Source organism: Dicentrarchus labrax, unplaced genomic scaffold, assembly GCF_905237075.1.
Source record: "Dicentrarchus labrax unplaced genomic scaffold, dlabrax2021, whole genome shotgun sequence".
NCBI classification, from domain to species: Eukaryota; Metazoa; Chordata; class Actinopteri; family Moronidae; genus Dicentrarchus; species Dicentrarchus labrax.
The window spans coordinates 11,072,527-11,086,173 of record NW_026136710.1 but is presented as its reverse complement, the minus strand read 5'-3'; the positions used below and the strand labels follow the sequence as shown (position 1 = coordinate 11,086,173).

General features: G+C 38.2%; 1 protein-coding gene across 5 annotated transcripts in view; it reads right to left on the bottom strand.

The window, feature by feature from the left end:
* LOC127370874 (mediator of RNA polymerase II transcription subunit 13-like) overlaps positions 1–13,647 on the bottom strand; it is a 75,951-nt gene that overhangs the window by 45,810 nt on the left and 16,494 nt on the right. For all 5 annotated transcript variants that reach the window (XM_051413333.1, XM_051413334.1, XM_051413337.1 and 2 more), the window contains exon 2: positions 13,183–13,420. In XM_051413333.1, the coding sequence (XP_051269293.1) occupies positions 13,183–13,420 (238 nt within the window). The remainder of the gene's footprint in view (positions 1–13,182; positions 13,421–13,647) is intronic.

Genomic DNA, 13,647 nt, shown 5'->3' with positions numbered 1-13,647 from the left:
TCCTCGAGGTTGTTCCCTATTGAGACATGTGTCAGCCGGCGACCTAGTTCCCGATTCAAGGAAAAATTGGGAGGCTAATTATTCATTCCCTCTGTCTGAGTTGCACTTCTGAGAGCTGTTCCTAAGACAAACCCTGAAGGGATAAAGAGAAGGAGTAGGCCTTGATTGGCAACCGTACACCCCCTCCTTTTATTTGCCAAGGAGCCGAGCGTGCTCACAGACATGCGCCACCCTAACATCACAGAGAGCAACCCCAAAAACAAGGGAGGAGAGAAAAAACTAAAGCACAACAAAGCCTGAAAAGAGGAGGAGTAGCAAGAGGAGGGGGGAGGATGGAGAGAGGACTGCAAGAGGCGAGCGTCAGAGGAAAGAATCAATGCCAAGTAAAACTTGTTGACACAGAAAAGGGGGCTTGAGAGTCATTTTAAATCAGGGCTGAATTTCTTCTATTTTTTTTTCTCAAAATCAGATTATGAGAAGAAGCTCTTCCAACCTTTCTCCGTTAAAAAGTTTCATCGAGATTGAGCTGGTTCAATAAAAGGTTCAAACCTGAGTTGTGCGACTTTGATTTTTCACTTTTTATTTCACTTTCATCAGTAAAGGGATACATTTCAGTGCAACGCACAGTATAATCATATTAATGCATCTATGGGAAAGACCAGTGGGGATGAATATGTGCTCTGCACTACATAGAAATTTACTAGCTGGTTGCTGTTCTTAACAATGAATATTTCTCTGTGAGATGACCCAATGAAAAATACCTTTCCAAATTCACAGAGGTGTCTCACTTTCATTGACTCTCTGTTATTCACTTCCTGCCTCCTTTATTTTACCCTAATTAACCTATGCGGCCCTCTTCTTGTTAATCTTTAACGCCTTTCATCCAATTCCTATTCACCGGTTTATGACTACAAGTCATAACCGTAAAAAGGATTCCTAACAAAACTGTGTGTAAAGAAACTACCACTTTCACCCACATTATCAGGTCAGAAACACACTTTCCTGTCTGCTCAGTGGCACCTGTTCTCTCAGACAGTATTCAACATGCATCCTGGGAGGATTGGTTCACCGTGTTTGTGTAACCCCTCATCATTTCTGCTGTGCATGCAGGGATCACATTGGTATAATGCTGAGCAGGGAGAGTAATGCTGTAAAGCTCTTGTAACATCGCCTGTGACAATCTCACTTGATTCTCTTCTTCACATGTTAATTTGCCATTATATGGTACCATTATGATGATATCAGTAACTATGGCTGAGTAGGCGGGGTGGAAAAAGAAGAAGTATGAAGGGAAAAAATAAAAAGAAGTAAAGGGGAGAGACAAGGATCTTAAAGGGTTTACATTATGATGGACCTAAGAAAGTGTCAACCCCCGGTATAACGTTAAAGGTTAGATTTTACAGTATATTAAGCTGCTCACTGTCATCATCACAAAGATCAGTCGGTTATAGGTCATAGTAGACGAGTACAAGAAGAGCCGGAACTTAAGGATCACCGGTTGGAATCCTGGCTAAGATAATCAGGAAGATGAAATGGACACCGGACTCTATTCACTTATCAACTGCTGTTGAGATGCACTTCAGCAAAACACTTAATCCGTCACCAATTCAAGGAGGGCCATAAGTAGAAGATTGTGGCAGTAGTGCACAGGATATGATAGTGCTATTAGGAGGATAGGTGTAAATATCTGTCATTATATGAAGAGGTCGCTATAAACTGCACACCTGCTCTGAAGATCTGCAGTAGAAAAACAAAAATAAAAAAACATTATAGGAATAGTTTTAGCTTAGCTTAGCATAAAGACAGGGGAAACAGCTAGCCTTGCAAGGGATCAAAAGCATCTATAAAGCTCACTAAATCGGATTCTGATGTAATTTATATTTTAGAGTTAATTTAAAAAAAAAAGTATATTAAAAATATATACTGGCCATTTGTATTTAATTTTTACATAAAGATATAACATTGATGAAATATCTTGATATGGATCCCTTAGATATTTTTATGAAATGTGAAGATACATACTAAGAGGGACATTTTAAAGTTGCCAGAGCTCTCTGGTAGCCAAACTATTTAATGGTGACACGGTTTCTAAATTACCCCAAAGATAGTTTGGCATTTCTGTGGTGCAATTTCTTGTTACTTATCAGCCAATACAGATATATCTACAATGAGTTAATATCGGCTGATATATCGGTCTGGTCGATTTATTGGTCTCGCTCTAATTATTTGTCAACAACTTAATCTGCTCAAAAACCTATGAAAAAAAAAACTGTTTCACAGGGGGTTATGTGCCAGACAATTTCTTGGCAGGGTGTGGTGACTTCCTGGAGTTTTGTCATCACCATGAGGTTGCCATGAAACCAGCTGAGACAAGAAATAGTTCAACACTTAACCCTCTGTCAAAACTTGTCATGTTTACACTTCAGTAAGTGTATTTTCCAAAATGTCAAACTGCTCCTCTAATGAGACAGACTTTTTAATGCTTTAATTGAAGAGGATGTAACTGTTTAAGTATCTGTTCTGAATGAAATAATTTATCTTCTCTGGTGTATTTCCAACTGAAGGTAAACTTCACACTTCACATACAAAAAACCTTTTGAAGTTCATATTTGCTGCATCTTTATCCTTTCGTAATAGAGAAGAAAAACAACCACAAACATTTTGGCAGACGCCTTCCTCAGTGACTGTCACAGTCCAACTTCTTTTAAACAGGTGAGCAGTGTCAGGTGCACATAAATAGAACAAATCAAACACTTATCTGGTGTAGACTTAATACTTTCTCAATAAGATGCAAGAAATGCTCCTCTCGTCAGGAATTCATTCTGCTCTTGCGTTCCTTCAATGAAACTCTAAGTGTAAAATGCAAATCTGGTTTTGATCCCTAAAATAAACAGGAAATTATGTACAGCAAAGAACTGAGCATCCTCACCAGCAGATCCATAACAGTAATAACCTCAATCTAACCTGTATTTCTGAAGCAGGTGGCAAGTGGTGAAGAGGGTTTGTCTCCACAGGCCAGATTATGAGTTCACAGCCAGACGTGGACAGATGGAGGCAGAGGTTAGCCCTCCCTCCTGTGCTCTGCTACACACACACACATTTGGCAACCATTTTTTCACAGGACAATTACCTTGCGACCTCTGCCAGCCCTCACTCACACACACACAAACACCTACACTCTTGGCCAATTACGGACACACACAAGGAATGATAACAGCCACCGACGAGCCACACACACACATAGAAACCTGTCATGGTGTGTACATACGCACCCCACAACCCCTCTAGCTTCCAGAAAATATGGCAACCAGCTCTGTTTATGAAGGGCACAGCACCCAGCTGCAGCTTTCGAACACAGAAGACAGACTGACTGAGACTCTCTCCTACATATTTGGCAAAGATTTTCTTTTGGTTTAAACCCAGCGCCTGAAGTCATGTCCAATTCACACCCTCTCTCTGTTCTGTTAATTCCATTATCTCTGATTATTTTCTCATAAGCATTGCTGGTCTAATCCACTTGTTGGTCACATATCTTTGTTGCACCAGCCAACCACTGAGCTGATAATGGATGTACGCGACTCAGGTTTTAATTCGGTCCTATCTCACTCGCTCTCATTTTGACTGGTAACTGTTATGGCGGCATAAATACGCTGAATGATGCTGAAAGTCATTTTAAAGAAAGATAATGACAAAAAGGTCTTTACAGGTGAATGTTCTGTCTATTCTGCAAATGTAAAATCCCACTTTCAAAGACGTGGTGTTTAATTATCTCTCTACTGCCTTGTATCCCAGTGCTGTTGAGTTAGTTGTTTTTTTAAGATCATTTTTGAATTAAGTATGCACATAATTTCTCTGAGACAGTGTGGTTAAGACTCCTGTCTCTGGAACAACATTCACCCCCAGCTAGGATTGATTCCAGTCTGAATTTTTTTCTGCTGGATTTCCCCTACTTTGTATTCCTCTCAGCTTTACTACAGTTTCAAGAAATAAAAGGAAAACTCGGGGTGGTGGAAGGCTGGCTCTTGGTGAAAAAAACCTATGGATATTTTGTCTATGGGGGAGGTATACACACACACAAACACACACACACACACACACACACATATATATACCTTGAAAAATAACACACATTTAATGTGACATGGATCTGATTGGGATGCACAAGTTAAAATTATTCTGATTATACAGCATAGATAAATATGCTAACACCTGCTACGCAGTGTTAAGTGAATTGCGCTCTAACTCTTCCTCCTGCTCCTGCAATCACCTTGACCACATGCTGTTCTGGTGGCACACAGGAGCACCGCCTATGGTGTTATCAAAGTCATCAGCCCTTAGTTTTCTGATGTAGAAACGCCTAATAACACTGCACCCACACACTCCTCAGCAAGTCCATAATAAATCCTTTTATAGTTATTTTGTCTCATTGTGAATTGAGAATATCTGTGGGCTGACAAACCAAACTGACATTTCCATTTTTGTCACCTAGCTGATTCTTTTATTTAAAGTAATGTGTGATGAGTGCAACAGAGGAATAATTTGAAATGCATAAGTCACCAACCCACGGTAAGGGCTGTTGAGTTCAGTTCCTGCACATCACATGTAACACTTATTACTGAGTCCTTAAAGGGCACCTGCAGATTGGAAAACAATAAAAAGTGCATATTAGATAAGCACTGAACTGAAAAAAATTACTTCTATGACAAAATAGAACTCACTGAAAAACACTGAAATTAGATGCTCAATATTACAGCAGCATATTTCACTCTCTTCAAAACGGAAAAGGCCTTCAATTTTGATAAATAAAAAATAAATAAAAAAAGATGAATTTCCAAACATCCTAAGGACTAGACAAAGCAAACAAAGTAAGAGGTTTATTAAAGAACCAGAACCATTTTGTAAGCAAGTAGATAAGAGACTGAGATATGACTCAAATATAGGTTTTGAAGTTATGATGGAGAAGAGGTAATGACTCATGCTCATCTAACTCAGGTGGGAAAGTCATTCCTCCACGGGGGAGAAAGGAGACAGCAAGGCCACTGCAGGGAGAGGGATAAATAATTGGACAATTGTACCAGAACAGAGAGCATGGACAGGAGTCTAGGTCATGACCTGAAAGTATGAGTTTTGTTTTCAGTATGTACCGCCATGCGCACAGTATAGAAGCAATGTGACAGGGGAAATTAAGGGACACTGCGGACAATTCGAGCTGCAGCTTCATGGATGAGTAGAAGAAGAGTATCAGTAATGTGGTTGTGGATACTCTGATTTGAGATATGTGGTAGGTTCAGATCATGGCTGTGATGTAGGGCTCACACAGCAGTTTGTTATCTAAGTCCCTGCAGTGTTGTCAGTATTGATAGGGAGGTCTTGCACAGGTTTTGGAAAAAAAAGAAAAACAGCAGCACAGTCTTGTCAAGGTTGAGTTTGAGGTGGTGGACAAGCCTCCGACTGGAGATGTCAGGGAGGCAAGAACAGATGAACGATGCTTGGCTGAGATGAAACTTTATCAGTCCCCACGTGTCATATTCCCAGCTGTCATAGAATAGAAAATAAAGGTAGAGTGTTGCTGGTCTCAGAGCAGCAGGAAAAGCTATGTGAGGTGAAGTGAGTGCCAAAGACTAGGGTCTAGAAAGAGAAGAGGGGGAGGCCCAGAAGTGAACCCAGGGGAACTCCTTTCTGCAGTCTATCAAGTTCTCATCAATGATTTGGAAAAAATAAACAGACGAAGCATAACAGAGAAAAACAGGAGGTTATGAAGAATGTTTTCCTAAAGCTTTATCGATCTGTGATTTTTTATTCAAATTTAATTCTTGATTCATATTGATTTTTTAAAGTAATCTCTTTTACATATACAAAAATGACTATGAAGTTCTATTAAATGGCAATCCTCTAGAACCTCTTATACAACACATTACACTTACATGTCAATTAGAGATAAAATATTAACATTCACAGGACCTCATTCACTGGAAGGTGAGTCACGAGAAAATCAAGGCAGTTATAAAAATGAAATTCTGAAATTCCCTATAAAATTATCTTACAAGTCATTGATTTCATCACTGGAGACTCGTATTATAAGGCCAGCTGATGAATTAATACTTAAGGCTAATCTTTTTCACTGAAAAATACTCTTATGTGCCCTTGCATCATAAGGTTTCATCTTCTTTGTGATGTAACAAGATACTAACTCAACTCCCTCAAGTTTTTACTGAAAACATAGCAGTTTCCTTTACTCACATACCCAATGTTTATGTATTATTCCAAACTGAAAACACATTTTTTAATTTAATAAATCCCATATGACACCTTTACATGCATCATGAATATCTTAAATATATGTTTTACTGCTGTGTACTACTTATTACTACTGTGTATTATGTATTGTTGTGATGGCTATGTATGCTTATATGTCTATAACTTTCATTAATATCACTTGCCACTTAGTCACTTTATCTTTCTACCATAACATAGAATTTTTGTGTGTTATTATGTTATGTATTGATGTGTATAGCGTGTGTTGACACATGCCAGTGCCAAAGATGAATTTCCATTTTATGTAAATTTAATGGACAATAAAGTAATCTAAATCTGGATCCCAGATGATACACTGCATACCAGCACATCCTGGTCTGCTTTTTTGGGACTTTCCAACTATTTTCAGATCAACATTGAGGCTAAAGGATTTGTTAGCAACTCCACTCCCTTCAGATGGCACATTGTGCTATGTGATCTGGTGCTAAAAATGTTACTGTGTCATCAAATTTCCATTTGGTACATAACTACAAATTATGAACAAACCTAAATGTCAGCCATATGTGTACATCCCACTCTTGTGTTTCAGAAGCGATAAATTATATTTGTACTTTGAAGACTAGGTGGGCTATCATTTGTTCTTATTGTGCCTGGTTGGTGTGATGTGGCTGCTGACTGTGTGTCTGTATGCAGCCAGCTGTGACTAAAGCTTGTTTATACCGGACACGACTCAGACACATTTTTCAGTAATTCGTTGCTCAGCCTCAGATCAGAAACACCTTAATTTTCACCAACGCTGCCGTCTACAATATCCCTTTACAGGTTCATGCTCCATCAGCCTGATACACACGCCACAGTGACATAAAGCATCTGTTAACACTTCGGTTGTCTTGTTTAAATGTGTCACTTAAAACCTACTGACTGGCCCTTTAAACCATTTCATTCCATTTTCATGGCAGATATTTCGACATGCCACAGCAGGAGAAGCTCAGGTTTAACTAACAACTGGTAAAATATTGCAGTTTCAGTATATCAGATACTGATAATAATTACATAAATGCGTGATTCTACTATACATGTGTCATGTTAGTAGACCAACAAACAGAGAGTAGAGCATCATCACTGATACTGTGTATTCCTGTTTAGACTTACAAAATGCAATTACTGCTGATTTCCTTGCTAAATGGTTTATTCTAAAATGTAAAAGTTCTCGTGCTTTTTATAAAGTTCTTTGTACTATAATTGGGGTGTCATATGGCATCATAGTTGTTAATCAAATATAATAATTGATTCTATCTTTCGTCTTATGCAATAATTGCAGATGTATAGACTTATTCATCCTCGTGATTAATTATCTTATCATCACCCAGTCACACAAACACAGAGAAAGAGGTGTGTGTGTGTGTGTGTGTGTGTGTGTGTGTGTGTGTGTGTGTCTGTGTGTGTGTGTCTGTGTGATGCATGACAGCCTGCATACAGTATGTGCTTGTGTGTGTGTGCGTGTGCATTCATATTTATGAGTCATGTCCAAAATATGTCATTTCCCTGTGCTGGTGAAATGCTGACAACTCAGTCGATTCAACACATTAATTCTGTTTCCTTGCAAACTGTACACACACACACACACACACACACACACACACACACACACACACACACACACGCACACATACACACACACGCACAGGACTATGCAATTTGACTTTAAGAAAGTCAGCCACGATGTGTTGAACGTGATGCTTAAACACTGAACCCAAGACAATATCCGAGGGAGTGCAGGAGTAAAGTGAGAGAGGAGCAGAGAGTAACACTAGATCATAGCTGCTCATACTGCTGGCACTATCTCAAAGGCATGATTTATTTAGACTTAACCTCTAGTGAAAAGATTCATCACCTTCATACAATATCAAGTCTTTCAGCATTTGCTTTGTTATTGAACAGTTCTACACTCCAGACACACTGTAGGATTCATGACTTCTTCATCATGATAGCCACTATAATCATAATATTTTCGTACTAGATTTGTTTGGTTTTTTATTTCCTCTACTTGCAGCAAGATTTGAGATGCTAATAAGCAAATAACAACCACAAATTAACTCAGGGAAGTAAACCAATTCTTCTCTGTCACCTCAGATCAGGTGGGCCACTTGATGCCCCTGAAAAGTGAGTAATTAGCACGACAGCCAGAGGGAGAGAGGTATTTTCCTCTATAAAAATGAGCTTGTAGTAGCAGCCAGCAGAATCCGAATTCTATAAAGTATAAACGGATGAAACACTTATCTTCCTTTCTAACTGTGAAAACATATTACTCTGTTTGCATTAATAATAATAACCAACCATGTCATGTTTTCATTTTGTAGCACTGACAGCTAGTGGAGCATCTACTGACTATTTGCAGCTCATTTAAATAATATGTGAAAATTTCAACGACACTTTTCACTCACAGCACTCTGATGGGAAAGTTGTTGAAGGTGGTTGCCCAACACTTTGGTTGACTGGCTCAAAAAACAAAAAAACTCATAGACCTGCACTATGTGTGTACCAAGAGAACATCTGCTAGTGCAATTCATTATCATTCTTGAAAAAAAAATACCGCAACGACAACAGAGTTCTCAATTTCAGAGCAAGATCAACTCCTGTCAACTGTTTAAAGCTTTAAGTATGCAGAGTAACATCCAACACTACAATTTCAAATGTATAATTTCTAAATATTGACCCAATACATATATTCATACCATTGGTATCGACTTTTTTGGACACTCCCACTGTGACGGGCTAGCTCAATGTGTTCCTGTTACCTGCCAGTAAGTGTCAGCAGGTCCATTTGTCCTCTCAGCTCCCTGCACATATCCCTCTGCACCCTCCTTGGCCAGCTCAACTGAGTGTACCACTAATCCCACCTGTTGGAGTGCAGCAGGCTGTGTGTGTCAATGTATCTCAGTGTCACAGGTCACAACACAGTTTATATTGTTCATATCTTACTTATAGTTTTAGGCAGGTATACTGAAAAAATAATGAAGTAATATGAATATAATGAGGTTGTATATCTATAATATAGTATAGTATTCTATAGTAATTTACTTAAAAAACAACAGTTTGACTTTTCTGGGCCGAGGTAAAATGGTTTACTTCCCATCCAGGCTCCCTTCACAGTGTATTTTGCCTCTTTTAATATGTGTTATCAGAAATTGCAGTTAAAGTGGTTCGACTGTAAAATTGTACAATCGGTCTTTTTCTCATTGTTGTGTTAGGCAACATCCTCTTCTTAGCCATTACATGGCAAACATACCTTCAGAAAATTCAGCCATTCACTGTTCTGCTGGAGGACAACACAGAACTGTCTAGCCAGCTAATTTAAAAACGTGCCAATCCACACTGCTTTGATATTTTCTATACGACTGGAAACATAATTAACCTTCTGATTATTCATAATAAATGTGCCAGAGAAGCTGACAGCTTTAGCTGTTCAGTCAAATGTGTGTAAATCTGCATTTCTGAATGGCGTCTCCAGTGTAAGAATAAAAACAACAGTTTCTTATATTGATGTGGCATGTATTAGCAATAACAGTAGTAGTTTGTCACATGCAACTGATGTGGATTGCTTAAACCTATATATTGCAGAAGACTGGGACAAAGAGTACTTTTGTTTCAAAGTGGCCAAAGTGAAACTTAATATGTTACACTGAGTACTGCTGTATTTAACTGACTTTTAGTAAATTCTAAACCATTTTTAGGCAAAAACCAAAGAACAACCAATGGTGGAAGAAGTATTCAGATCCTGTACTTAAATAAAAGTACCATTACCACTGTGTATAAATAGACATAATAAGAAAAAATATATGCTGTGACATGCAATCTTTTTCTATTTTGTATTTTCATGAATTTTTTTGACCTACTTTAAGCCTCAAACTGTTATTTAAGTGAAACTGTGAGAAGTTCATAGGTTTTTGATTATCATGTGTCTTTGTAAAATTAGTAAGTGTAACTAGTAACTATAACTGTTAAATAAAGGTAGTGGAGCAAAAGGTACAATATTTCCCTCTGAAATGTAGGGAAGTAAAAGTACAACGTAAAACATTTAATGTAAAATGTACTTAAATTTTGTTCTCTCTGCCGTCTGTAGTACCACAGATAGTGAATTTGAATCTTATAATAGCACTTGAAATGAACAACAGTAGAAAAAATATAAACTGATACAAACACTATAAACAATTTTCAACATTATACAAACCCTGCACATCCAACCTGAAGGTTTTATCTCCAATGCCGCATGGCTGCTTGTGTATACACTATCCAAGGTTAGCCCTTGATGTGTTGCAACACTTTCAGAAAACATTTCAGCACATCATGCATCACTTCAATAGATTATTTTTTCATGTAATGACTGGGTCAGCCCGAGAACAAGTAGAGCCGACAGAGAGGAATAAACTGGAAGAAATCACACGAGGAACAGACTGACACCGTTGAGAGAGAAGAGAGGAAGAAGTCAAGACGACATGAGGGAGAGAAAGTGAGAGAACGGCAGGAGAGAGAAATCTAACACATAAAACATTCCCACAGTGTGTAGAAATTCAGGAGGGGAGCTCTCTTAAGACTTGGTAAAGCACTGATAGTCCCAGTGTTACGACCGATTCTAATTTGGAGAAAATCCAGCTTCACATTAATTAAATATTATTAACTTCTCACACCCCAAGTGCTATATTCAATGCTTAATGGGAATTATACAGGGAGACCTGTGAGATTTTACAGGAGAGGTAAATAAGTCCTATTATAATAATTGTATGCAGCATGTGTGCACACTAACACAGACTCTCCATAACTGGACAGAATGATGTTAAATTAGTGCTAACACTGATGCCAAAAGACATACAACAAGTAACAGCCTTTAAATTCAAAGACTGAGCTGTCCATTAGTCATTTTTTGAGAATTGATTAATTATTTAAGTCATTCTTCAAACAAAATTGTCAAACATTTGACGGACAGAGAGTCTCAATATGAGAATTTTCTCTGTCTCAACATTATAGTAAATTTGTAGTTTTTGCTATTTGCACTGTTGGTCTGACAAAATAAGACACTTAATGACATCACCTTATACTCAAGGAGATTGGGATGGGCATTTTTCAAAGATTTCTTATATTTTAGAAACCTTCACAGATTAATCGGTAAATTAATCTGCAAATTACATTATTATCAAAATTATCATTCACTGTAGCGGTAAATGGGACACATTAGAAATCCCAAAGGCAGAAGAGACAAAGACAAAGTGTCACAATGTACTTGCCTAAAGTCAGAGCAGTCACATTTAACTGTTTCTCCTTTTTTTTTTGCAGACATGACTTTGATTAACTAATTATTTTTCTGTGTAAATGTATTAAATTGAGACTTGGAGACATATATCTAATTAACACTCATTAGCAGAGTACATCTCCATGTTCTGCACAGATATATAAACAAAGAGCGACAAATCCTTAAGACTAGTGACAAATCTTCAAACCTAAGTAATTGCAATATATTAATAATATCTGTAAAATGTAATTAAATAGGCTAAAATTATTATTAATTTTATTGGACCTTAACATGCTACTCAAAGGGAGTCATAATTGAGGGTGACGGCTGCGATTAACAGCTTGCAAATTGGTGAAAAAACGCTAAAATTTCACACTGCTACATACTTGTTATATGGCTTCAGGTAATACATTTTTGCTCTGAATGCTACATTCCTGCAACTACAAACCAGGAAATTACCATCAGGATACACACAGTACAAGGAATTTAGAAACTAGAAAATGTGCTATTAGATGATTGGGGATCTAGTTTAGGTGTTTTCAGGGAAGCAATGAAATAAGAACTAAGTAACTCAGCATCTGTCAGTGATGCAAACAAAACTCAATTGAAATGTACAGTGTATCTTTCTCTATTACACATGCTTGTGCAGGCTGAGTAAACGGCTCTCCCCAACCGCACTAAGAACATCTGTCAAATATCTACTGCAGTGCCTGAAAGGCCTTTTCACATCAAGTGAACTTTAATAGGTAACTGAAGACTGAAATTCTCACTATCGCTTCAACCTCTCCATCCAATATTCCTGCTGTTTTCGTCCTGACTGTTGTTCTGCTAAACCAAACCCAATATAATCCCTCTCCTGTTTCCTCCTCTCCCTGTCTTCCCGAGGCTTAGTCGATATGTTAGACTTCTACACACACGTGCACAGTGAGATAATGAAAATGTTTCTATAAATAGGGACAATAGTGCTGACAGTAGCACTCTCTCAAGTGAGATATCTCAGTGTAATTTTCACTCCCAACCACACGCAATCACACACACACACACTGTAAATACTGGCAAGAAAAATCTGCTCTATTGCTGTGTGCTTCATCATATAGTGATAGTCCTGAAGCAGCATATAAACACTTGAGCTGCAAAGCAAACACATTTCAGATATGTGCTATATGAGGCTCAAATATAGGACGACGCCACGCAAAACAGATCAATGTGCCCTACACATCTTAAACAAACGGTGCACAGCTTGAATCTGCAGCATACTAAACAGCTTGAATCTACATAATACTGAACCCTGCTCTACATTAGACAATACAGCTTATGTATAACATACAGGCATTACGCCACACCATAAAACTCAGATTCATGTCGTACATCTAGTTGTAACACACAACATATATTTCAATACGTCTCAGTCAGTTTTAAATACAAATCTGCTAAAACCACAAGGCGGCTATACTCCATGTAATCATTCTTCGGGCTATAAAATCCAATGCAACATGATGAAAAGCAATCATAAAACAATACAGTCTGTACAAGCCTCTAACCTAAACTTTCAGAGCATCAACAGAAGAGAAGACCGATGGGATGGAAAAATAATTGAGATGGATCGACCAGAGAAGCCTGATCCTTCATCTCTTTCTCACCTTCAAGCTCTTGATGAATGACGTCGGAGAGGTTAGGCTCTTCACCCCACCAGAAGATCCACAGATCCTTGGCATCAGGCTTGATCTTGCGTCGCCACACACACAGCAGGTTGGCCTGCACGCAGCGCATGAAGCTGCGCAGAACCGGGTCATCCTGGGCCGGGGCTGAGATCACTGGCCCGTACTCCCCGCCATTACGGAAGCCGTAGCAACGCCATTTAATGCCCGTCAACTCCGCCTGGGAGAGAAGAGAGAATAATGATTACCGCAACAGTCCATTAAGCAACCTTAAAATTAGTAATACAGCATTGCTATTATGCAAAATGACTAATAAAGTAATTTTAATCTTCAGTCTTCAGTCCGAACAGGGTTAAATGTAATAACAACAATAACAATTAGTTGACTCATTGGTTAATTTAATTGACAGAAAATTAATCCACAATCAAATTTGATAATCCATTAATC